The 27,026-nt window shown below is 43.0% G+C and overlaps 2 protein-coding genes across 8 annotated transcripts in view; one reads left to right on the plus strand and one right to left on the minus strand.

Annotated features, from left to right (window-relative positions):
* Nucleotides 1–27,026, plus strand: part of MED12L (mediator complex subunit 12L) — a 777,103-nt gene that overhangs the window by 380,040 nt on the left and 370,037 nt on the right. The gene's annotated exons all lie outside the window — the stretch shown is intronic.
* Nucleotides 827–27,026, minus strand: part of GPR87 (G protein-coupled receptor 87) — a 29,580-nt gene continuing 3,380 nt past the window's right edge. The window contains exons 2-4 of one of the 3 annotated variants that reach the window (XM_073626001.1): nt 19,848–20,059; nt 17,034–17,106; nt 827–1,938 (exon numbers count right to left, since the gene is read on the minus strand). In XM_073626001.1, coding sequence (XP_073482102.1) covers nt 911–1,938; nt 17,034–17,058 — 1,053 coding nt within the window. In that variant the 5' untranslated portion in view covers nt 17,059–17,106; nt 19,848–20,059 and the 3' untranslated portion in view covers nt 827–910. Of the gene's footprint in view, nt 1,939–17,033; nt 17,107–19,847; nt 20,060–25,189; nt 25,285–27,026 lie in introns of those variants that run through there. The other 2 variants (XM_073626000.1, XM_073625999.1) reach the window with 2 other exon arrangements.

A 27,026-nucleotide genomic window follows, 5' to 3' on the forward strand; every position in this document is an offset into this window, starting at 1 on the left:
CTGCCAAGGCTCTTGTGCAACATTGCTGGATCGAGATGGGGCTCAGGTAAGTATGAGGGGGGAATGCATTAGGCTAAAAAAAAAGTCTGCCTTTAAAACCACTTTAAACAGAACCAATTAGCACTTTAACGCTCTGTTTACATTTGAAGTTGGGAGGAGGTAAAAACTGCTTTGAGCCAAGTTTTTTACTGCCACCAAACTGTTACCCCTTAGGCTGCAAAGGCAGCAGATGGGGATGTACATATGTCTAGATATGCCGTGATATCCACGGTTGTGTTCGCCTGGCAGCACCACCCACCAAACTTGACCCATTCAACTGAATGGGGCTGACCTGCAACCACATGCAGTGCAGTCTGAAGAGTGATCCAACACAGGACACTCTTCAGAGGACACTGCAAGTGTAAACGAGCTCTAACACCCCCCCCCCCCCTTCTTGTAAAGAATACAGTTATAAAGAAGACCTGGTATTTTGTTTATAGCTGAGGTTCTGCTCAGCTAGTATGTTACACTGATTATCAGCACAACTTTCGTATATGAGAGAATGGAAAGCTCCATTTGAATCATTTTTTTATTCTCTGCTCAACAATGACATGCTGGGAGGAGGTATGGCCGCACACAGAAGCTAACATTCTGCAAACCCTGAGACAGTAGTTAAACAAGCCAACCACGTCAGGGACCTCTGATCTGCATAGCTGTTTCAGATCACCATCACAAAACATATAGAAGAGGAGCAGCCTAAAAATTGCACTCCTTTTACCTCTACTGACAATTACATCAGTAATGGGAGCATCCACCACAATCCATAAATGTGACACAAGTACAGGTATAAAGGGTTTGTCAGCACACATATCTTACATTTTATTTATAAAATATCTACAAATTACACAGCAGTAGTCCAGCTGATACATGGTCACACCTCGGTATATTCACAGTATATCCGTACTTCTGATTTCCGCACACTCTGTAGAGATTTTATACTCTCACTCCGTGATCGGATGCTTGGTCTGTTGAACAGCCTCTGAGAAAAGGATCTGCACATGAAGAAATAGATGATGGGGTCCAGACACACATTGCAGGCTGAAAGAAAAAGAGTGGCTTCCTTGCAGTATACTAAGATTTTGTATGTATCCTTATTCAACACGGTATCCAGCTGGCTGAAGAGGAAGGGGAGCCCACAAAGGTGATAGGGCAAGAAACATACAAAAAACACAGCTACAACAACTCGTATGCTCTGATTGTGTCTTCTTGTCCGGCCTGAACAGCTGATAAAAGGCTTGCTGGACTTTTGGATGTGGTGGGATATTGAAATGTAACATACAATTAACACCACCATCACAATGAAGAACATTATCATATTGATATAAGTAGTCGCTTCATGCCATTTAGCTCCAACTGGGCTCTTGAGTTTTCTGCAGTCACTGACAATATCTCTGGTTGGTTGTGCATTTGTGAGGATAACATTCGGCAAGGCAAACAAGAACATGGCCGTCCAAACACATATAGACACCATCTTTGTGAACTTGATACTGTACATTTTTGAACTACCAAACGGTTTCACCACTTTGAGGTATCTGTCGATGCTAATGAGCCCAAGGAAGATAATGCTAATGTACATACTTGTGTAGAACAAGATGCTGGTGTAGCGGCAAAGGTAGACATTGAAATGCCATGGAGCTATCCCAGAGGTGTGCACGATTTTAAATGGAAAGGACACTGTCATGAGCAGATCAGCAACCATTATATTCTTGAGATACAAAATGAAGCTAGTCTTGTTTCTTATGTGGAAGAAAATCCAGACAGCAAGACCATTCAGCATGACACTTGCCAGGAATATGACAAGGTATAAGACAGGAAAGATAATTCTTAAGAGTTCTGTGAGAGCTGTAGAGTTACTGTTTTGGTCTGTCATGTTAATGTATTCTTCACCTTTTCTGTCTTCTGTGAAAGAGAAAAATAAAGAGATTAGGAAAACAAAGGTTATGAGTAGGGATTTCAGAAACAGAACTGGAGAAGCTGTTTTTGGTTTTCATCGAACAAATTATTTTTTAACTAAACAGCATTACAGACATAAGTAGATTTATATGTACAGTCCAATGCAGGGATACACGTGACTGTGAGACCATAGCAAAGTTATAACAGGGACCCCTGTCTAGCTAATCTCATTATCAAAGGTGATTCCTATAGTCATACAGAATAGCTTCATAGTCTACATAGCTTTGTTTAGTGGTTCCCTACATTTAAATACATTTATTTAATACAAATGTATTTACCAAATGCTATTGCTACCTGCATAAATCAGTGCATAGCCAGACAGTTCTAAACTCCTGTGCATTTGTGTCGCAGAACAGTCAAATAATTTACTATCTTTATAGGTACACTTTGAGCCCTAGTGCTAAGGCCTAAACCCTAGGGCGGCAGATGAGTAATAGATACTTTATACCCACACACTGATACTCTAAAACACATAGCTAAATGGGAAACATAACCTACATATTCATGGGCGTCCGCTGAACTTTTTTCAGGGGGGGGGCATCATTTTAAGGTCATGTATTGCAATTTGCAATACAAAAAGATGTACACAGTGGTGTCGTGGCACAGGCACTGCTGTTACCTGTGGTTCTTCAGCGATAGGCCCAGGACAGGCACTGGCAGGCAGGCAGTGTATTCTCTGTCGTCTCAGCCACTGCACGCCACGCACCTATGACCTGTGGGAGGAGCCGGCGCTGCGCAGGCCGGATTGGCCTAGGCACAACATACATTTACACAGGCATAGGCAGGCTGAGGCGGCAGCCAATCACGGAACAGCCGGGTCACAGTGATGTTAAGCAGAGGCCCGAGCGGCAGAGCCAATCCGATGCTCGGGCTGGGGGTGAGGAGGGAGGGACGGATGTGTAGTAGGGAAAGCCTGAGAGCAGCCCCAGCCCCCGGGCCAGCAGCAGACTTTGAAAAAAAAAGTCCACGGCTGCCGCGGCGGCCATTGCAACACAGGGGGCAAGTGTCTTCACTCTGACTTCAACACTCTTATGATTCCAGGGGGGGCAATTGACCCCCCTTGCCCTATCTTTACGAGTAGCACAGACATGCACCACGATGTATGGATACGTACTTCCTGGTTTTCCGGCGTGCATGCATGTGCCCCCTGCTGACCCGTACTGTGATTGGACATTGCATGAGTTTGTCAGCAGGATACAGTCAATGATTATGACTGTACACCTGCTAATCGTCTGTGGACAATCACAGCACAGACTTCTGTGTTGACAAACACACAGAACTCTGTGCACAGACAGCTATCTGTCAGTTTCTTCTCCCTGAAATCAACTCTCAGGGAGAAAAAAACAGATAGATTTGTTAGAAAAAGGAGCACACAGGTAACCCCTTGATTGCCCCTTTATGTTCCAGCCCGTGGCATTAGTGCAGTGCACAGTATTACCACTGATCACTGTATTAGTGTCACCAGCGGCATCAGTGTATGCTAGTGTCCATCCCGGCCAGTGGCACTGGTTAAGCATGCTTGCTATCATTGTCAGGTTTTACTGTTGAGTCTTTGGTTGTAGTGCAGAGTGATTCCTACCCCAGAGGTGGAAGCTGAAAGTTAAATACTGTAAACCCATTAGTTGAGTAGATTAGGTAGAGCCTTTTATTCTGAAATTTTACTTCACTTCTCATTCTGAAAAAAATGGTAAAAACTTACTAGCAAAACTTTCAGTGGTTTTGTTTTCAAAATCCCAATCCATATCTGGTAAATTCCTTGAATTTTTTTTTTACTTATTTAACAAAGCACAAGTGTGCAGTTGGTAACCATACCACTAAAATGTCCTCTGTCAATGATCTGACTTGATCATACTCAAATCTGGTTCATGGACAATCTCGAGGCACCCTTTAAAATTATGGACAGTGTTGATGTACCCCATTCTAAAATGTAAAAAGCTATTCTAATAATTTTACATAATGCATCAACATCCACACATGTAGGACACCCAACGCTAGAGATGATTTATTCTTCCAAATCAAATACACTTTTACACACTGGTACTGACTAGTATTCCAGTGTTTCTCTTCTCCTCGGCTTACGTGACCCCAGCACTGATGGAGAGGGGACTGGAGAATCGAACAAGGACGCCATGCACACGACCGACATCCTCCTTATCAACTGATGATGTCATTGGTTGTTAGGATGCCGGCGGTTAGAAGGTCGTAATGGTGCACAATGAAAACCTGTGGCTTTGCGTAAATAAAAGGCAGGCTCGATCCACCTGTTGGCTTGTATACAATTTTTGGGCAATTTTTAGGCATTTTTCCAAGGCACCCCTGAAAAAACCTCAAGGCACCCTGGTTGAAAAAGGCTGATCTCCATTACTATGCTTTATATATTGTTGCTTTTTTCTTGCTGTGTATAAGGCCCCTTTCCCATGATCGGCCCACTCGGATCCGCCTGTCCGATTTTCAGGTGGATCCAAGCAGGCCACCCATTGACTTCCATTGGCTGACAAATGTCAGCGGAGATTTGTCTGCTAACACCTGCCTGCCATCTGATCCAACAAGATCCACTCAAAACATACGGATGGCGATACGTTCGCCATCCATCCAGCGGATTGGATCGGATGAAGATGGACAGGCTGTCCGTTTTCATCCGATCTCCCTATAGAGAACATCAGAGCTCTGACAGGCCTGTACAGTGAGCAGGGACAGATCTGTCATCCGCCTGCTCAGCGGAGATCAATGGAGTGATCCCCCGCTGAGCTAGCTGAGTCTGTCCAGCGGATCCGCCCCAAGTGAAAGGGGATGTAAAAATGACATATGTATAAACTAAACACAAAGTAGTCAAATCACATTGTTTTCAATAAATAGTACTGTATATGTTTTCCAAGTACATTTCATCTGCATTGTAAGCACAAACTGACACTTTCCTGCATTGCACACACCTTTGTCAAGTCAGTTTGAATGTGATAAACGTATTTCAACCAAATTCACAATGTGAGTAAAGAAATGTATGCATCCTTCATCTGGCATGTTTCCAAAGGTATAAAACATGGTTACAGTTTGTGAAATATTGTGCATTACCAGGTCTACATTTTTGGACAGGATTGCTTCACAGATAATGTACTTAAATTCATTTTAATCTTACAGTAATCTGAGTATTGCTCAGAAATGAATACAACAGTCCATTCCAGAGAAGAATCCCAATCAGGCCTTATCGGGACATAATATAACTGTGCTGGCTGCATTCTCCTGTTGGGGCCAAGAGTCAAACACTTTGTCAGCTATTTGACATATGGTGTGGTAACTTACGCAAGATTAATGACATCCTCCCCAGTCCCATGTGACAGTGTTTGGAGCTGGTGATTGTCTTAGCACTGCATTCTAGAAGGAGGCTATATGCTTTTAACCAGAAAGCATCAGATATTTAGCAAAGGACCCAAAGGAGTGTCAGGGGAGCATTGCAAAGGTGTGTTTAGGGAAGGGGGATCATAAAGAGGAGCAAAGTGACAGAGTCTCATTAGGCTTTGAACGCTTTACCTTGATATCTGGTTTGGAGATGAATCAGCAAAAGTCACAGGCTCTCAATATTACACTCTCTTCAAGTTCTCTCTCAATTACAATCCTCATTTTCCTAAAAATGAACTACATGTGTTCTTACCTACTTGGGTATTAAATTAACTTTGCATCCTTCATCACTGTTTCACGTGAACTATCCGGCAATGCTAGCTCATTTAACATCCCTCATGTCCCGCTGGTCGTCGTTACAAGTATCCTGGCTTGGTCGCATAACAGTAGTCAGAATTACGCTACTCCCTAAAATCCTGTACCTTTTTAGAGTACTCCCTGTAACAGTCCCTCCTCATTACTTACATATACTGCAGCTTCAGGTTAATACCTCTATATATGGGGTTCAGCTAAGCCGCAACTGCCTAGATCAGTTCTTATGCACTCTAAACTACAAGGTGGCCTTGTAATCCTCATTGTGGATTAGTTTGACAGCAGCAGCTTGTGATCCTCTGGTTGTCAATTAACTCCTTTAGCTCCATCTTAAGGAGTATAAGTCAATCTCTAATCTTATTACAGTTTATTACCTAGCCTTATGGGACAGGTTGAGAATTTCATGTTGTTGGCAGTCCCCACATGTCCTGCTATTATCTTTTTTGGACCATCCTTCTTTCTATCCTGGTCATGTAGCCCCAACCTCTTTTCACATTTGGCAATCACTGGGACTTTACCGCTTGGGTCGCTTGGTTACAGACTTCTATTTCCATTTGCATCTCTGTATGAGCAACACCAGCTTCCTAGCTCAGAAGTGTTCAGACATCGTCAAATAACACATATTTCTTTTCGCTTTACACTAGAAGCCAAACTGATCTTCAATCTCAAATGCTCTTTGAGCACATATGTTCATCAGACCCTCGAGCTCCTGGTCTGATATCTAAAATATATGACCATTTGACCTCTACACTGAGTTCTATGATTCCTCCCTATAGCTCGCGTTGGGCTGCTGGCCTTGATGTCCTGCTGGAACCAGGGGATTGGCAGGATATCTGGCAATCCACTAAATCAAGGAAGACCAAGTGAAGCAGTTATAAACAGTAATAATACACTCCTCTGTGGGGTTGGGGGGCTCATATACAGCCCTTGTGGGCCCTAGTTAATTGAGCTGAGCCAGCATGGGGAAAAAAGGGGAGAGAGAAAGAAAAAAAAAGGGGGGATGAGAGGAAGGACATGAGCAACTATAAGGTTTTACTGAAATAATATCTAGTTCCGGCTAGAATTTCTCCCTCAAATTGTTTTAGAGGTTGTGCAGATAGTGACACGCACCTGCATGTTTGGTGGACCCGCCCCATAGTTTCCTCATACTGGACTGAAGTGTTTTGAATACTATTCATGTGAACACCGTTAAAGTCTATGGGACACGAAAATGACAAATCAAAAGCGCTCATTTTAAAGGCTTATGTGCATGTTATTGCCATAAAAAGTGTTTGGGGACCCGGGTCCTGCCCCAGGGGACATGTATCAATGCAAAAAAAAGTTTTAAAAACTGCTGTTTGTCAGAAGCAGTGATTTTAATAATGCTTAAAGTGAAACAATAAAAATGAAATATTCCTTGAAATATCATGCCTGCGAGGTGTCCTTAGTCTGCCTGTAAAGTAGTGCATCTTTCCTGTGTTTAGAACAGTACCACAGATTGACATTTCTAAAGGAAAAAATTTCAATCAAAACTGCTCGCGGCTGTAATGTATTGTTGGATCCCGGCAATATACATAAAAAATCATTGAAAAAAATGTCATGTCCCCCCCCCCAGTCCGGTATGAATATTAAGGGGAACCCCGCACCAAATTTTAATTAAATTAAAATTGCGTAGGGGTCCCCCCAAAATCCATACCTGGATTCAGGTCCTTCAGGTCTGGTATGGATATTAAGTGGAACCCTGTGACATAATTAAAAAAAAACTGGCGTGGAGATCCCCCCAAAATCCATACCAGGCCCTTCAGGTCTGGTATGGATTTTAAGGGGAACCCCGAGCCAAAATGTAAAAAAAAATGGCATGGGGTCCCCCCCAAAATTCATACCAGACCCTTTTCCGAGCACGCAACCTGGCAGGCCGCAGGAAAAGGGAGGGGTGAGAGAGCGCCCCCCCTCCTGAACCATACCAGGCCACATGCCCTGAACATGGGGAGGGTGTTCTGGGGTCCCCCCCGAAACTCATTGTCCCCATGTTGATGGGGACAAGGGCCTCTTCCCCACAACCCTTGCCCGGTAGTTGTGGAGGTCTGCGGGCGGGGGGCTTATTGGAATGTGGAAGCCCCCTTTAACAAGGGGACCCCAGATCCCACCCCACTATGTGAATGGGTATCGGGTACATTGTACCCCTCCTCATTCACCAAAAAATATGTCAAAAAAGTAAAAATGACAGGAGACAGTTTGGGACAAGTCCTTTATTTAAAAAAAAAAAAAAAAAAAGTCTCTCGATGCCCATCCATCTTGGATCACAGCATCCGACGACCCAAGAAAAAAAAAAGGAAAATCTCCGCCTCCATGGGAGGCGTCCCACGACTGCAGGCTTTTTGCGCTGACAGCTCTTATATAGCTGAGGGCGGGGCAACACGATGATGTAAGCGGGTGACCCCGCCCCCTTCTGACATCATGTCACGTCACGTAATGTAAGAGGGGGGCGAGGTCACCCTGTTGTTGAGCTGACATGCACTACAAGGCTTTTGAGAGACTTCCCACTTTTCCCTACTTCCTTTTTCTTTTCTCCCCCCTTTTTCTCTTTAGTTTTTCTTACAACTACTGTACCTCTCTTTCTCTGTACTTTTTTTACAATAGGCTTATTATCGTGCACTCTGCATATAGTATATTGGAACTTTTAAGCACATTTTCTACCCTGCCTTACAGGCTTACTTTGTATGACCCCTTATGTTCGTTTTAAGCTCTACTGATTCGCTTTGTATTGTTCCATATGTGACATTTATACAACAAAATTTGTGAAACCTATTTCCTTTTGAAAACAGAGTGTATTCCATTGAGATTTGGACATGCATATTTGTGCCTGACTGCCTGTACACTGATATGTTCTTTCAATAAAACTTTTTGAACAGAAAATAAAATTTGAAAGGAAATATGTACTTAGCTTTAATATACAGTATTCTTTAGTCTAATGGAAAAATATTTCAGCTTATCAAATGACTTATTCATGGAACCCTATCAAGTTCATTGAAATTTAGTTGATTGTACTATAAATTTGTAACAATTGTCGCCAACTTAAAGCTGAACTCTGGAAAAGTATTTAAAGCACTTATGCCCCATACACACGATCAGAAATTCCGTCAGAAAAAACTTGGATGGTTTTTCCGACGGAATTCCGCTCAAGCTTGCCTTGCATACACACTGAACTTTCGACCGTCAAGAATGCGGTGACGTACAACACTACGATGAGCCGAGAAAATGCTTCTGAGCATGCGTCAAATTGTTTCTGAGCATGCGTGATTTTTTGCGCGTCCGAATTGCATATAGACGAACGCATTTTCGGATAGGAACTTTTTCCGTCCGAAAAATAGAGAACCAGCTCTCAATCTTTTGCTGTCTGGAATTGTGCCAGAAAAAGTCGAATGGGCATACGCACCGTTGGAATTTCTGACCAAAAGCTCACATCCGACTTTTGCTGGCAGAATTTCTGATCGTGTGTATGGAGCATTAGAGGGGGTGAAGGTTCACTTTAAATACAGAGAATGTTGGAGAACAGATGAGAGTACCATCTAACTGTAGCACTAACTCACGATGGAACTGCTGATTTGTTGCGGGCTGTTTCCATTACCTTTTTTTACCTGTGATTTCACCAACACCGTGTTTAGGGTCCAGTTGAGCTTACTACCAGACAATGTAGGCACCAGTCACTTGAATATTTTTTCCAATGCTTTAATGGGATATAACTGGAAGAAGTAGCAGGAAAGAGGTAGAAGAAGAGTTGCAGGGAAGTTCAAATACCTTTTCTTGGTGTAGCACTGAATAATTGGAATTTTAGGGATGAATATATTTTCCTTTCAAAGTTAAATCTTTGCCTGCCCGGATAGGTCTCTCTCACCAACCTAGCAGCCAGTACGCAGCACGAACAAAAAGTCTCTGCCACAGACTTGAGTGAAACAAAACCCGTACGATCCTCTGCCACAGGATGTAGTGGTTTTTCGATGAACAGCAAACACAGTACCAGAACCTTTAAGCTGACCCGGCAGTACTTGTGCGGTAGGGTAGTTTAGGATATGTCCTCCAATCGAGTCACCAAGCCCTTCTCAAGACCAGCCTTGCATGGTCCCTTCCAAGATGGGTCCTCCCCTGGATCTTCCCGATTGTCCGGCTTCATCCCGCAGGACAGACAGCACAGGACCATCCCAACGATAGCAGGCCCCAGACAGGCTTCTGGGTTCACCTGCACGGCTGCAGCTCCGTAACCTTCCGGGCCGGAGGACTACGAGATAGCACTCATTGACACATACCTCTAGGCCAGGAGGGCCACGAGGCAAAAAGCTCCCCAAAACATGGCGTCTGCCCCATAAATACCCTCTCCCAGAATGCAACCCGGAGGACCACCTCCGCTGAGTTATCTCCGGGACAGAAGAGCACTCATCCACTTCAGCATGTTGCCTTTCCAGCACCAACCCATGATGACAACGACACTCACAGGCACAGTGTGAAACTATGCACAACACAGCCAAACTGGAACAGAGGCCAAATCTGACAATAAACGAAATCTGAACTATGTACAAAACATTTGACCCACTAAATTTACCTATAAGCGGTAGATTGAAAAATCTACCAGCGCTACATACTCCCCCCACTATAATAGACGTTGTCCTCAATGTCTGCAAAAATATAACTCTCAAGCCTGAGAGTAGGTATTTGAACTTAGATGAGAAAGAACCTAGAACTTGGATGAGAAAGAAGAAAAGACAGTATAGAAATGTCACAGTTTTAACATTTAGACAATGACATATTCACATCAGCAAAATAAATCACATTAGATATGTCACAAAACCCCACTATCTATCTAGCTTAAAAGCCTAACAGCTTGATAGGAGATCTAGTTGTTCCTGAAAGAAACAAAGTTAGACACACACAAAATATGTACAGTAGCTTCACTAACATTTCAGGAGCAAAGCCTCATTCCACAAAAGAATGACACTCTCTTCCCACATATTTTCCTCTAATAAACTGAAGTAACTTGAAAAGTCCATCCCTATCTCGCGGCATATTATATATTTTTTCAGTAAAAGAAACTTTGGTTATCACAGAAGTTTTTGGATATAAAAGCGCTGAGGTGAACAAAACCTCTTGACCACGGAGATCTCTAAACACTAACACTATCTAGCTATATACCCCAAAGTTCTCTTTTCTTTTTAAAAGAGTAGAAGACAACAGTTCCTTTGCATAGTCACCAATAAAACCGGGGATCTGGTAATGTCAGTTTCTTCCCTAGTTTATCCACGGTAGTGATAAAGTACACAATGTCATCTTTTCCGGGTCTGCAAATGACCACCTTGTCAGCATAGTTGTGCCGACCATAGTTCCAATGCAGCAAACATCCATTGAAGCGTTCATCCATGGCAACAGAATATCCAGATTTCAGGAAAGGTTTTGGTACTGACAAATAGTCCCAAACACCTTCACGGTACCATTGTTCCCGGTTGGCCTCAATTTCCTGCATGATTTCCTGAGTAACATAGGGAAATTCCAGACCATATTCCGTGGCAACTCGTTTGGTGAGCACTCTCTGTAAACGGGCAAGTCTAGGCAAAGTTCTATTTTTCCCCAAACCAGGAGGCACACAAGAATTCGGTGATTTACGCACCATAGATCCGACGAGTGTCGGCTCAAACTTAAGCAAACTAGCAACTTTAGACAATGTCTCTTTGGTAGCACTGTGCGACTCCACACAAGGTGATGTCTTCCCAGAACTCAGGGCTGTCCATTCTGAGAAAGTTAGGGCAGAAACAACATCTTCACCTTGGACCCACAATAGTTCCTGTGAAATTGTCTCAAACAAATCATCATCGCCGGAGATCTCTGACATAGAATTTATCTCCGAGTCTCTCAACTCTTCTGCTGGCAAATATTTACAGAGTCCCAGATATGTTCCCCTTTGATCTCTCACCCGTTCCTGACGTGGATTTCTCCGGATCCATATATTCCTCCGGCTCCGGTTCGGGTAGTCTCTAAGGTAGGCCTCGACCACGGCCGCGGGAAGCCTTCACATATCCCACCTTCCTCTGGACAGGTGCAATGGGGATAGGTGTGGTAGAAGTAGAAATAAAGGTGATGTCCACTGATGAGGCGGTAATAGCGACATCTCCCCCTGAAACACTCTCGGTAGCAGACGAGGTCACGGCCTGTTGCTCTTCAACAGCAATGGTAGCAGCTTCCACTGTGGTGGTACTTGTAGCCCAGTCCACACGATAAGCAAGGGGCGACATTGTAGGTTGCTCCACTGTGAACAAATATTCTCTGCACTGCAAACATCGAACAAATGGACGGAGATGTATGGCCAGTCCTTCACACTTGTGGCAAAGCATGCCCAGCCCTTCGATATCTCCAACTGTGTATAGTACGAACCGCCCCTGCGGCTTCAAACGAATGCCAGTATCTGTAAGCAGGGTTCCGGTCAGCATAGCACCCGCAGCGGTACTCGTAGGGAACATCTTGGATCCCATAGCCGACTATACCAATGGAAAAGAAGACATTACTGCACTCTGATCCTCTCAATACGATCATGAGGCTTCTCTTCTCCTTTGGCGCCAAGACACACATACCCGCGTCCCACGCGGCAACAAGTAGATGTAGCTCCTCCCGCTTGTTCCTCTGATCACGTAGCTCCCGGGCTTTTACTTCTCACCCGCAGCCTACGCAGTCAGAAATAAATTCCTGCCATTTAACCCCTTCTCCTCCTGGAAAAAGTAACAAAGTCCAGAAGTCTCTTCTAGCATAAACTCTTGACGAAACACTTCTCAGGGCTGCCCAGGATAACGGCAAACAATCCCAGACGATGCCCCCACATGTAGCACTAACTCACGATGGAGCTGCTGATTTGTTGTGGGCTGTTTCCGTTACCTTTTTTTACCTGTGATTTCACCAACACCGGGTCTAGAGTCCAGTTGAGCTTACTACCAGACAATGTAGGCACCAGTCACTTAGAAGTAGCAGGAAAGAGGTAGAAGAAGAGTTACAGGGAAGTTCAAATACTTTTTCTTGGTGTAGCACTGAATAATTGGAATTTTAGAGATGAATATATTTTCCTTTCAAAGTTAAATCTTTGCCCGCCCGGATAGGTCTCTCTCACCAACCTAGCAGCCGGTACACAGCACGAACAAAAAGTCTCTGCCACAGACTTGAGTGAAACAAATATAATGGGTAATATGGGAGTACAAGTGGCGCTGCCCTATTATGTAAAACTATCCGTGATTGGATAAATATCAGGAGCTAGGGGCTGCCTACTCCACACTTAGTCACTTAGGAGCTCCGTCACTGTATAGTGTACTACAATCTAACCCAAAAAATGATGATAAATGTATATGTAAAAGAAAATATTTAATTTCCTATCACCTCAGTGAAAGAAAGGTTGCCTCATATAAAAAGTGGGTGACTAGTGTGAAAAATGGTGAGAAAAATTGTGAGAAAAATTGTTTTTTAAAATTAATTGATCGAAAAAAGTATCAAAAGTATTGAGACAGTATGGCGCCTACTAAAGAGAAAAATTATTACGTACCTATTAGTAAAAAACCTTATGTGAAATAAAGTGTCAAGTGCATGTACTAATTTATCTCTACCAAATTTTATAGAGCTAATAAATCAACAGTGAAATTAACCCCAAGGTTCAAAAGTATTGTGACAGTATGGCGCCTAATAAAAGTAAAAAAATTATTTTAAAAGTGAACAACCATATGTGAAAGTAGAGTGTCAGTGCAACCTCCAATTTATGGCTTTTCTAAGTTATTAGCCAATGTATCAATAATAAGATCTCTATTGGCATTCCAAAATATGATAAATATTAAATACCATCACAATCATACAGAGAATATATTATATATAGAGAGAAAATATATTATGCACAATAATTTAAACTTGGTGGGTGTCTTAACATCTATTATCCATTTAAGGCAAAAAATGTTCATATAGCAAGATGATGTATAAATAAAGTTCAATATATATACAGTGATTTGACCTCAGCACCAGCAGTAAAAGGCAGTGACTTCTGTGTATACTTTTAAACACGGTGACTTGAAGTGCTCGCCCCCCAGTGCTCCCCCACTCACCAGAAACAGACACCCCTGCTGGGGTACCGAGCGACAGAGTGGGTGCCTTGGGGTAGTGTTGTTCCGGTACTGCTACTTATCCCTTTGTGCTGTATGAACCTTTCAATGGTTCCAGGATAGGCTGTGCTTTACACATGGACCAAACTGCTTCACCTTTTACCACCTATATCTGTTGAACTCTCCAAGATCCCAAAGAAAGAAAAACAAGGGGCTTCCTTCGTGAAGTATGTCCAGTATTTTATTGCACATAAACGTTCCAAAAGTTCCAATATTCCATAATTAAAAAGCTCAAGAAAAGATAAAACTATTAGGCAGGCACCGCTGTTTGCAAGGATGGAACCGGGAACGAAATCTAGGCGTGCGTTCCACCTTGCGTTCCAGCCTGCACTTCCGGGTATGACGTGTGAGCGTGACTCCGCCTATCGAGTCACCAGGCCCTTCTCAAAACCAGCCTTGCATGGTCCCTTCCAGGATGGGTCCTCCTCTGGATCTTCCCGATTGTACGGCTTCTTCCCGCAGGACAGACAGCACAGGACCATCCCAACGATAGCAGGCCCCAGACAGGCTTCTGGGTTCACCTGCACGGCTGCAGCTCCGTAACCCTCCAGGCCGGAGGGCTACAAGATAGCACTCACTGACACATACCACTAGGCCAGGAGGGCCACGGGGCAAAAAACTCCCCAAAACATGGCGTCTGCCCTATAAATACCCTCTCCGAGAATGCAACCTGGAGGACCACCTCTGCCGAGTTATCTCTGGGACAGAAGAGCACTCATTCACTTCAGCATGTTGCCTTTCCAACACCGACCCATGGTGACGACACCCACACACACAGTGTGAAACTACGCGCAACACAGTCAAACTGGAACAGAGGCCAAATCTGACAATAAACTAAATCTGAACTATGTACAAAACATTTGACCCACTAAATTTACCTATAAGCGGTAGATTGAAAAATCTACCAGTGCTACATAACCAAGCATTTGCAATGTGGGGGTGTCACTGCAAAGGTATTTTTTCACTTAACCTGCAGTTCACCTTTACTGGAGAAGCTATAACAATGAGGATTTGGGACTATAACAAAATGATGCCCGTCTGCACACTGTCTCAGCATATAGTGAACTCCTCTTAGTAAAAAATGGCTTCAGCTTGGTCTCCTACCCATGGGAAAACCCTCTCTAAGAGCTGAAGTACTTTTTACTAAAGTAGTTCACTATATGCCAAGGCAGTGTGCAAACTGGCACCATTATGTTGTAGCCCTCAATGTGTCAGAGAAACCAGTATTCAGCCCGACCAGCACCTACAAACATTTTGGCGAGTCACCTAGGATAACAGATTGGAGCATTCAAGCGGTATCGATTTTTTTGGTTTTTGGTCTACTACATGAGGATTTGGGCTTTTATATAATGTTTATTTGGAAACTAAACATTAAACACAGGGTGCCATCATGACAGTGGTTTTGCAGAATACTATGGGTTGTCTAAAGAGTTATGTAATATGTAATCCATGCATTGTATAAAACAGAACTGCTTGACCTTGTTCATATTTACCAGGTGTTTAGGCTTGGATAAACTAGCACAAAGTACACACTAAATTCTGTATTTCTGTATTGTATACTTTTTTTTCACAAATGGGCTAACAATGCATACAGTCAAGACAGTGACAACATTGCCTTCATTTTAATGTATTTAGTCTCGGGGAAGTCATGTTACAACCCATCCGGGTGTTGCCTGTGTCATTATGATTTGGAGTGTAGGTGGCATATTGTGCTGGCAGTGAATTTTAATGTTAAGTATAAACTAAGAGGATGCAGTATGTGTGCCTGCTAGGAAAATCAATCATTGAATTTATTTTACTATATTGTTAATATACATTTCTCAAAAGCAGAATATTATTATTCTATCTACATTGAATTAAAGTTAACATTATAGTTGTTTCTTGTTTGTACAGAAAGTTTAAGTGGAACTGATATGATTTACTTTAACTTTTAGTGCATGTGACACTCATTCCCCACATTTCTTGTCTTTCCATCACAGAAAAGATGAAACCAGTTTTTGTAACTTTTTGTCATGGTCAGGGTTCAGGCTCAGAGACCAGTATCTAGTATCTATAGCAGTAGGGAGCTCCAACTGACCAGCTGTATAAGTGAACAAGCAGGTCACCCTGGCGGATGAGGCAGGCTCATCTGAGGTGCAGGGTCGAAGTACTAACCGGTCTTCACCAGCGTTCCTAATGGTGGAGATTTTTGCTGCATGTTAGTACCAGGTCACAGTTCTCAGGATTGCCCCTCCAGGAGGTGAGCAAGCCGGGGTCCAGTTGCAGATATTGCAGGTAGGGATCAAGCCAAAGAGTAGTCAGTAAACAAGCCAAGGGTCGATAACAAGTGCTTGCAGGTTGAGATCAAGCATAAGCATAGTCAAGGAACAAGCAAAAGGTCGGTAATGAGTGGTAGTGAAGGAGTGACAGGAGCGAGATATTGGCTGGAGAGAGCACAAAAATCTGACAAACAGGAAGTGCAAAAACATGGCTTAAATCAGGGCTTAACTCATGGGAGGAGCAAAGAGTTCAAAGTCCATGAGAAGCAAAACATAAGGCAAGGTTGTCTAAGCAATCAGGCAGGGAGACATCCAGCATCTCAGGTGGCTTAGCGAGAAGTTACTGCCAGAAACAGCAGAGGTTCAGGTTCAGGCCCTGACACTCTTCTCCATTCTGTTCATAGCTAAGAGTATAGTTTTTGTAGGAGTTGGGCTTAAAGTAGTGTGTAGACATTTGCAATAGCTATAACGCAATTTATAGTTCAGAATAGTGCCTTAATCAAAAGTAGTAGCAAAGGCTAGCTACATCATAAAGCATACAGCATTTAAGAAACATTTTATTTGTATTCTCTTTGTTATTCATAGTACTATACAGAATACTTGGCAGAAAACATGAAATGGTTGTGTTAATTAAACAAACAGACCTTTTCCCTATTTTGCAAATACAACACCTGTTTTAAACACAATCTGAAAGTTCTGACCTCACACTTTGCAAATTATCCAGCATGACTCCTGTACACAATTTATACCATGTGGGTCCTACGACATATATAATAAACTCTATAAGCAATATCTGTCAGAGCTTTCCTGTAACCTGTGAAATTGGATTGCTGCAGAGAAATACACATTAACCCTACTACTGACTTATTGGTACAAGGAGCCATTGCCTGCTAGGAAACATTTGACAGCTGTTATTATAATTTCTTACCAGGTAAATGGCTCGGTAGATCCATTCTTGGAATCTATGATGCACAGGAAAGGAGAATCGCTTTTCGTCAGCTCTAAGGAGCAAAGTTGTAAATGATATTACAAGTTAGATTGGATATAATGTGGATTAGTGTTACTTTTAAAAGGTAGTTATGTGCAGCTAGTTTTACTTTACAAATAGTCATAAAATGTATATGCTTGTACTTTTTTTATTAAGCCTCAGAAAAGTTACTTTACCTACGAAGTTTATTGAAGTATAAAAACTTACATTCAAACAGAAAATGTAAACAACAGTAAAGTTCCTAACACTTAACATGTGGACAATATCTCCTCCCCACAACAAGCCTTGATTAGCAGTGACTGCTTGCCTATAGACATTGGTTTACCTGAAAAATCCAGGTGATAAAGACTGGATCAATATGGGTGGGCACCTCAAATCTAGAGATGCACGAGTGATTGTAATCTGTTGTCACTGAGAAATGTAACCACTTGTTGTCAGTCATCTCATAAATCAATTGTGTTTCTAAACAGGTAATTGTCAACACCTTTAGAAAGAGATTATAGTTTACGTACTGCCAAAACTTTAGAAAAGGTTTATACCCCTGTACGTTTATTTTTTGTTGCCTTTGTCCCGTTGAAGAGGTTTCCCTTCACTTCCTGTCCTAAAGACACAATAGGAAGTAGGAAGAAATCTCTGCAAGTTGAAGAAGAATTCCATTCTCAGACAGTTGTTGCCAGAACATGTCCCTCATTTAAAGAAATACCGGAACCTCTCATTCTGGCAATGTGACAGAGGCTTCTAGGGCACATAGAGTGAATCTCCCCAGCTGGAACTCAGACATGAATAAAAACTTGAATATGGGTTCTTACTCTTCTCTACACTATCCAAAATTTTAAAAATGTTTTGGCTATAGATACACTTTAAAGGACTTGCGTACCCTAGTCCTAAAGTAGCCCATGAGGACAGAAGTATGGGGTCTTCAATTGCTGACTTGGTGTGGGCTCCAGGGTCATTAGCCTTATCATGGATTCCTTACATACAATGCTGTGAAAAAGTATTTGCCCCTTTCTGATTTTTTTTTGTTGCCTATTTGTCACGCTTAAATGACTCAGATCATCAAACAAATTTTATTATTACACAAAGATAACTAGAATATATACAAAATGCAGTTTTTAAATGATGGTTTCATTTATTAAGACAAAAAAGCTGTCCAAACCTGCCTGGCTTTATGTGAAAACGTAATTGCCCCTAAACCTAATAACTGGTTGTGCTACCCTTGGCGGCAACAACTGCAATCAAGCATTTGCGATAACTGGCAATGAGTCTTTCACATTACTGTGGAGCAATTTTGGCCCACTCTACTTTGACTAGGCCACTCAAAAACCTAAATTTTGCTTTGTTAGAACAATTTGGAGGTAGACTTGCTGTTGTGTTTCGAATCATTGTCCTGCGGCATAACCCAAGTGCACTTGAGCTTGAGGTCACGAACTGATGGCCGGACATTCTCCTTTAGGATTTTCAGGTAGAGCTCAGAATTCATATTTGCATCAATTATGGTAAGTCGTCCAGGTCCTGAAGCTACAAAGCAGCCCCAGACCATCACGCTACCACCACCATGTCTGACTGTTGGTATGATGTTCTTGTTATGAAATGCTGTATTCGTTTTATGCCAGATGTAACACACCTTCCAAAAAGTTAACTTTATGTCTCATAAGTCCACAGAATATTTGCCTAAAAGTCTAGCGGATAATCAAGATGTTTTTTGGTAAATGTGAGATGAGCCTTTTGCCGCGTACACACGGTCGGACTTTCCGGCGGAGAGAGCGGAGAAGAACCAACCGGACGCCGGGAGAAGAGGAACTGGAGGAACCCCCGAAGCCGGAGGAAGACCCCCCGGAGCTGTTTAATAAATTATTTTAAAAACCTGTGTAGTGTTTTATTATTGACACTTTTTCCCTAGGTGAATGGGTAGGGGTACCATGTACCCCATACTCATTCACATAGGGTGGGGGGGCCGGGATCTGGGGGCCCTCTTATTAAAGGGGGCTCCCGGAATCCGATAAGCCCCCCGCCCGCAGACCCCGACAACCAACGGCCAGGGTTGTCGGGAAGAGGCCCTTGTCCTCATCAACATGGGGACAAGGTGCTTTGGGGTGGGGGGCCACGCAGGGCGCCCCCCTCCCCCAAAGCACCCCCCCATGTTGAGGGCATGCGGCCTGGTACGGTTTAGGAGGGGGGGGCGCTCGCTCGTCCCCACCCCCTTTCCTGACCGGCCGGGCTGCGTGCTCGGATTGGGGTCTGGTATGGATTTTAGGGGGGACCCCACGCCGTTTTTTCGGCGTAGGGGGTTCCCCTTTATAATCTATACCAGACCTAAGGGCCTGGTATGCCCCGCGACGGGGCTCGCAAGGTGTCAATCTTGCCGATAAAAGCGGCAAGATTGATTTCCTTTTCTAGTCCCGTCGCACATGAGTCACGTTCAAAATGAACGGACTTGTCCGTGTGTGGGCAAGTCCGTTCATTCTGAAAGTCCGCCGTAACTCCGGCGAAAGTCCGTCGGAAAGAGGGGGGACTTAGCCCGCCGGAAAAGTCCGGTCGTGTGTGGGCAAGTCCGTCCGTTTTAAAGTCCGGCGCACCTGGCGGACAAAGTCCGTCAGAAAGTGTGCCGGACCAAGTCCGCCGGAAAGTCCGACCGTGTGTACGTAGCATTTGTGTTCTTTTTGGTCAGCAGTGGCTTTGGCCTTGGGACTCTCCCATGGATGCCATTTTTGCCCAGTCTCTTTCTTATTGTTGAATCATGAACACTGATCTTACCTGAGGCAAGTGAGGCCTGCAGTTCTTTAGATGTTGTTCTGGGTTCTTTTATGACCTCCTGGATGAGTCGTCCTCATGCTTTTGGAGTAATTTTTGTAGGCCAGCCACTCCTGGGAAGGTTCACCACTGTTCCAAGTCTCCAATTGTGGATAATGACTCTCCCCGTGATTCACTGGAGTTCCAAAGCCTTAGAAATGGCTTTAAAATCCTTCCTAGACCGATACATGTACGTTACTTTGTTTCTAATCTGTTCTTGAATTTTTTTAGATTGTGGCATGATGTGTGGCTTTTTGTGATCTGTTAGCATGCTTCACTTTGTCAGACAGCTTCTATTTATGTGATTTATTGATTCAACAGGTCTGGCAGTAATCAGGCCTGGGTGTGGCAAGTGAAATTTAACTCAGCTTTCCAAAAAATTGTGGTTAATCACAGTTCATTCATGATTTAGCATGGGAGGGGGCAATTTCTTTTTCACATAGGGCCGGGCAGGTTTGAACAGTTTTTTCCCCTTAATAAATAAAAAAATAATCCCATCATGCCCCGGGTGGTGACGTCACAAGGGGGCGTGGCCTCTGGATGACGCAATCTGATTGCCACGCCACCATCATTATTTAAGAAATGCAGGACATCAGCGCCGACAGATCAGTGGGATGCAGCATCGGAGGAGGGTCGTCAGCTGGAGCGGCAGCAGAGGAAGAGGAACACCGGACAAAGAAGACAGAAGAAGAGTGGAAGAAGAAGCAGGGGGAGAAGGAGAAGACCGGAGGATGAAGATGTGGGAGAAGATGGAGGAAGACCGGAGGAAGAAGCGGAGAAGAAGAAGATTTTTAATAAAAGACTTGTCAAAAACTGTCTACTTTATTTTTTACACTACACTACTTTTTTTAAGTGAATGGGTAGGGGTACAATGTACCCCATACTCATTCACATAGGGGGGCTGTGATCTGGGGGCCCCCTTTAAAGGGGGCTTCCAGATTCTGATAAGCCCCCCGCCCGCAAACCCAGACAACCACCGAGCAAGGGTTGTTGGGAAGAGGCCCTTGTCCCCATCAACATGGGGGCAAGGTGCTTTGGGGTGGGGGGCGCAGAGCCCCCCTGCCCCAAAGCACCCATCCCCCATGTTGCAGCTTGGTATGGTTCAGGAGGGAGGGGGCGCACACTAATCCCCTCCCTTTCTTGACCTGCCGGGCTGCATGCTCAGATAAGGGTCTGGTATGGATTTTGGGGGGACCCCCACGCCATTTAAAAAAAAATTTTGGTGTGTGGGGGTTCCCACCAAACCCATACTAGACCCAAGGGCCTGGTATGGACCTGGGGGGGACCCCATGCTGTATTTTTCTCTCGATTTTTTTTTAGCCGGCAATTCCGTTTTTTTTTTACATTCAGCTGGAAGCCCGCTGACAACTGATGACTCATCGGTTGTTAAGGACGCGGCGGCTGGCTTCCCGGCCCCCTCCTTAGCAACCAGCTATATACAGTGTAAAAAAAAAACCCCAAAAAAACACAAAACTCAAATCGTGGCAAAATCGCAGTAAAATCACGGTAAAATAGCATGCCCAAAAACGTGGCAAGCACTGCAAAAAGCACTGCAGAAACGCTCAAAAGCAACATGCATAGATGTGAATCGAGCCTTAAAGTATTTTGGAGGGTAGAGAAAATAAGTTATTGCGGTTAATTTATTTTTAACTTCACTTGCAACTTCTTTAATGTCAAAACACAGTTTACATTTAGCAAAGTCAGCTCGTTTTTTACCATCAGTTTAATAATAAGTTTTCCTTTTGCCCTTATTGTTTAGAGTACAGGCAATCAGAACATTCCTCTGGAAACATTGAGGTAGATTGACTAAAGGCAAATAGGCTGTTCATTTTACAAGGAAATTGCACTTTGCAAGTGAATTTTCCTTAGCTCAGTGAATGTGGTGAAAATTCACTTTGCAAACAATTCACAATCACATGCAAGGAAAATAAAAAAATATATATATTTGCTTGCAAATGTCTGGATTATGGAGGTCAACAGAGCTTCAGCTCAATCACTAAGCTTAGGGAAAATATCCTTGCAAAGTGAAAACTTCCTTACAAAATGAACAGCCTATATGTCTTTAGTAAATCAACCCATATATTTAAAGTGGTCTTACATCCTCTCTAAGTACCTTAAATACCCCCCCCCCCTCCCCGAAGTTTCCTGGGATACTCACATAATGCATCAGGCTTATGGGCAATCCTAGGCAGACTGCATATGTACAATGGAGCATTATCAGAAGGCCAGGTGCAACAACCCAGAAGAAAAACCTGTATACAAAATGGCAGTGTGGAACCCGGCATCTGGTTTCACCACACAACCCCCATATTTAATGTAAAAAGAAACACTGGCTGCAAACACTTTGGTAATTCCACAAACACAATGTAGATACAGTGTGTGTGTATGTATGTATATTTATGGTTCACAGTCTCTGCTCTAATTTATCCCAAAGGTGTTCTTTAAACCTTGCTTTGTTCACTCGTGTGCAGTCATGTTGGAACAGGAAGGGGCCATCCCCAAACTGTTCCCAAAAAGTTGGGAGCATGAAATTGTCCAAAATGTCTTGGTATGCTGATGCCTTAAGAGTTCCTTCACTGGAACCAAGGGGCCAAGCCCAACCCCTGAAAAACAACCCTACAACATAATCCCCCTCCAACAAATGATTTAGACCAGTGCACAAAGCAAGGTCCATAAAGACTTGGATGAGTGAGTTTGGGGAGGAGGAACTTGTTTGGCCTACACAAATTCCTGACCTCAACCCGATAGAACACCTTTGGGATGAATTGGAGCGGAGACTGTGAGCTAGACCTTCTCGTCCACATTAGTACCTGACCTCACAAATGCACTTCTGGAAGAATGAACAAACATTCCCATAGACACACTCATAAACCTTGTGGACAGCCTTCCCAGAAGAGTTGAAGCTGTTTTAGCTGCAAAGGGTGGGCCAACTCAATATTGAATCCTACGGACTAATGCCCCGTACACATGGTCGGATTTTCCGATGGAAAATGTCCGATCGGAGCGTGTTGTCGGAAATTCCGACCGTGTGTGGGCTCCATCGGACATTTTCTATCGGATTTTCCGACACACAAAGTTGGGGAGCAGGAGATAAAATTTTCCGACAACAAAATCCGTTGTCGGAAATTCCGATCGTGTGTACACAAATCCGACGGACAAAGTGCCACGCATGCTCAGAATAAATAAAGAGATTAAAGCTATTGGCCACTGCCCCGTTTATAGTCCCGACGTACGTGTTTTACGTCACCGCGTTTAGAACGATCGGATTTTCCGACAACTTTGTGTGACCGTGTGTATGCAAGACAAGTTTGAGCCAACATCCGTCGGAAAAGATCCTAGGATTTTGTTGTCGGAATGTCCGAACAAAGTCCAACCGTGTGTACGGGGCATAAGACTGGGATGCCATTAAAGTTCATGTGTGTGTAAATGCAGGCGTCCCAATACTTTTGGTAATATAGTGCATATACAGTACATATGTATATACTATATATATATATATATATATCTTTTTTTTTTGCATTTTGCTGGCAATTTTCAGGGCCATTTTCTAGCAATTACAACAGCTTTCAAACGGTTTTAGATTTCCTCAACTTTTGAAGAGATCACTGAAACTTACAACCAATGGTTTCTATATTTGTATTAATATTCTAATTTGGACTCAATGTGTGTGTTTGCTTTTGCATTTAAAAGCTGTTTTCAGTAGTTGAAATCACTAGACGATTACCCGTGTGTATGCAAGCATTCCATTTGACAGCTATTTCGTTGCATTAGTGAAATTTGAAACAATCTGAAAAAACACCAACTTACATTCAGCATATTCTATGAATGTCAGTATTAAATCATGATTCATCCTTACTGAATTGTGATTTTTTTTTTTTTTAAGAAGTACATTTTGTTTAACAATTTTTAATTATTATTTTATCCATAAAGATGGTGTAAAGATTACATTCAGCTACCAATTTAGATTGTTGGGAGAACAGTAAACCTGCCACTAAATTCATAACATTTGAGTCCTCTCTGTCCATTAGCTTATTAGAATGGAGCACAATTATAGCCAGATCAGCTTAATACCACTGTAGCGAAATGTCCTCTGTTTCTAAACATCCAATAATTTAAAATGATGGTGGATTAAGACACTCTAATGCCCCGTACACATGGTCGGATTTTCCGACGGAAAATGTTCGATGCGAGCTTGTTGTTGGAAATTCCGACCATGTGTAGGATCCAGCGGACATTTTCCATCGGAATTTCCGTCACACAAAATTTGAGATCTGGATTTCAAATTTCCTGACACCAGAAAATGTACACAATTCCGACGCACAAAATTCCACGCATGCTCGGAATCGAGCAGAAGAGCCGCACTGGCTATTGAACTTCATTTTTCTTGGCTCATCGTACGTGTTGCACGTCACCGCATCCTTGACGTTTGGAATTTCCGACAAGATTTGTGTGACCGTGTGTATGCAAGACAAGTTTGAGCCAACATCCGTCGGAAAAAATCCATGGATTTTGTTGTCGGAATGTTCGATCGCGTGTACGGGGCATAAGACATTAAGGCTGGGTTCACACCTATGCAAATTGGTTGTGGATTTTCCACATCCAATTTGCATAGCAGAAGAATGTGACTGGCTCTCTATGGATCCGGTTCACATATCTCCGCAGCAGGTCCGGTGCGTTTTGCATGAAAAACGTGTGCCTTTTTTGGTCTGTTTCAGGTCTGAATTCAGCCCACAATTCTGGCTGAAATCAGACCTGAAACAATGAACCAGCATGCACCAGACTCCTGCTGTGCGACGGATGCGGCGATGGTGTGAACCCAGCCTTAATGACAGTTGCCCAGTCTCACCATTTTAGGATGCATCATGCGACAATCTCTCATCTCATGTCAGTTACTCTGCTAAGGCTGCAAGGGGAAATAGCAATTGGATTGGTTAGAGTGTCATATAGTTATAGAGGACCATCTGCAGGCATCTGCATTAGGGTTCTAAACAAGTGTGGTAGTTCTGTGGGAACCTTGCATCTCTAGCTTATGGACAGGGGCGAAATAAGTTAATTATCCCATATATTTTGCCAGTTGTGTCAGCGGCATGATTTCCCTGCCTATGTCAATAAGCTAGAGATGCAAGGCTCCCAGAGAACATCACACTTGTTTATGGCAATGTCAGAAGATGCAGATGCCTGCAGATGGGCATCTTTATTTAATGAAAACTTGCTTCCATCATGTCCAAAATCTCTTCACAAATTTTCCACAATATAAGGAATGCAGCATTGTACATTAGCTTTTAAAATGGTGAAATGAGACCTACCTTTTCCTGCTACATGGGACTGCTGGCAGTATGCATCTGTGCCCGATATGTGAGAAATAAAGTACATTTACAATGTAGAGGGGGGGGGGGAGTTGTATGCATAGAAATAAGTCAGGGCAGAGCACATGTGTAGCTCTTAATTGTGTGTTCCTCTCATGTCTTTTGTATTTCTAACAAGTCTAAAGCAACATGTTTCAACAAGAAGGCAGCAGGATACGTTTGAATAAAATACCTGTCAACAGGACGTCGCAAGATTGTTATTTTCCTGTGTACAAACTCAAGGAAAAAAAAAACCTAAATGATACGTGATGTGAATTACTAGTATGAGGTCATGTAAATATGATGTTATTTCAGCAAGTCGGTTTAAGTAGAACCAACAGACAGTCAGTCTACAGCACAGATTAATGTAAGATGACAGCACATCCCTACCACTTACTGTAAAACCTAGCTTAGTCTTGGTACATTATAGACCACTGACTACCGCAGGCAAGCCATAACAGTGACGTTTAAATGAAAGGTAGTTTATTATAAAAAACGCTTAGACTGTTGCAAGTAGGCATGCACAACCTGTAGAGTTCTGGATACAGTGGAACTACATGTTCCAGCATGGAAGTAAAGCAGCATATGGCCTTAGGGTGTATCCATGTGAATGTTTTATTGTCATACAATTTGCTTATAAGTGGAACCCCATGCAACTCAGCTAGACATGAGAAAAGGTTAATCTGTGCCTATGTTGATTGTAGTTATTATAGCTGGATGTAGCTATATTGCTAGGTTCTGCTTTTAACCTCTTTTGCCTTAGATATTCAATGCAGAGCTTTTAGATTTAGGCTGGGGTCACACATTGCGAATTGGATGTGGATTTCCCCTATGGTCGCGACCTCATCCCTTTCATCCCGAACACATATTTATTACACAGGTTCTGAGGCTGATTAAGGTGGTAATTAAACTCGGACTTGTTGCCTTATCTGCATTAAATTAGCCTTCAGAACCTGTGTAATTCATATGTGTTTGGGTTTAAAGGGATGAGGTGGTAACTCTAGTTTCTCTGCATGCAGTTTGCATGTCAGGAGATTGTGACTGGCTCTCTATGGAGCTGGTTCACACATCTCCAGAGTGGCTCCGGTGAGAATTACACAGGAGTCCTTTGCGTCTTCTGGTCCATGTCAGGTCCGAATTCAGCCCAAAATTTGGGCTGAAATCGGACCTGAAACAGTGAACGGGGACACACCGGACCCCCTGCTGTGCTGCAGTGTGAACCTAGCCTGAAAAGTATAACTAAAAGCAAAACTTTTTTAAAAGTTTTGCATAGAGTGGAGAGGGATTACAACACTTGTTAGTTTTTGCTGTCTGTGCCCCCGTTAAAGAGATTCACCCTTTTTTTTTGTTGTGTTTACCATTATCATGGAAAGTGAAAGTAAAAAGAAAATCCCAAATTTTAGGTTGTCACCCAAAAAAGTAATAGAGGGGAAATCTTCCAACAGGGACACCAGTTCCTTGGGGAATTCCCCAAGGAATTCCCTTAATTTGCAGGGATATCCTCTCACTTCCTGTTTGGCTATGGGACAGGAAGTGTAGGTTAATCTCTGCAATGAGAAACAGATGGCAAAAAAAAATAGGACAGGGGTTATTACCCTCCCTTAGTCTGTCCAAAATGAAAAAAAAAAAAAATATTTTGCCTATAGTTCTACTTTAAAGCAGTATTAAACCCACAGCCAAAAGGTAATATATTGCAGCTTACCAATCATTGGATTTGGTGGCTGCATCATTTTTTTTTTTTCTTTGGCTTTTTCACCTCTGTTTTCACCTGGTGATCTGGCCAGTAACACACCTCTTG

The sequence above is a fragment of the Aquarana catesbeiana genome, linkage group LG04, assembly GCF_042186555.1.
Source record: "Aquarana catesbeiana isolate 2022-GZ linkage group LG04, ASM4218655v1, whole genome shotgun sequence".
In the NCBI taxonomy this organism is placed as follows: domain Eukaryota; kingdom Metazoa; phylum Chordata; class Amphibia; order Anura; family Ranidae; genus Aquarana; species Aquarana catesbeiana.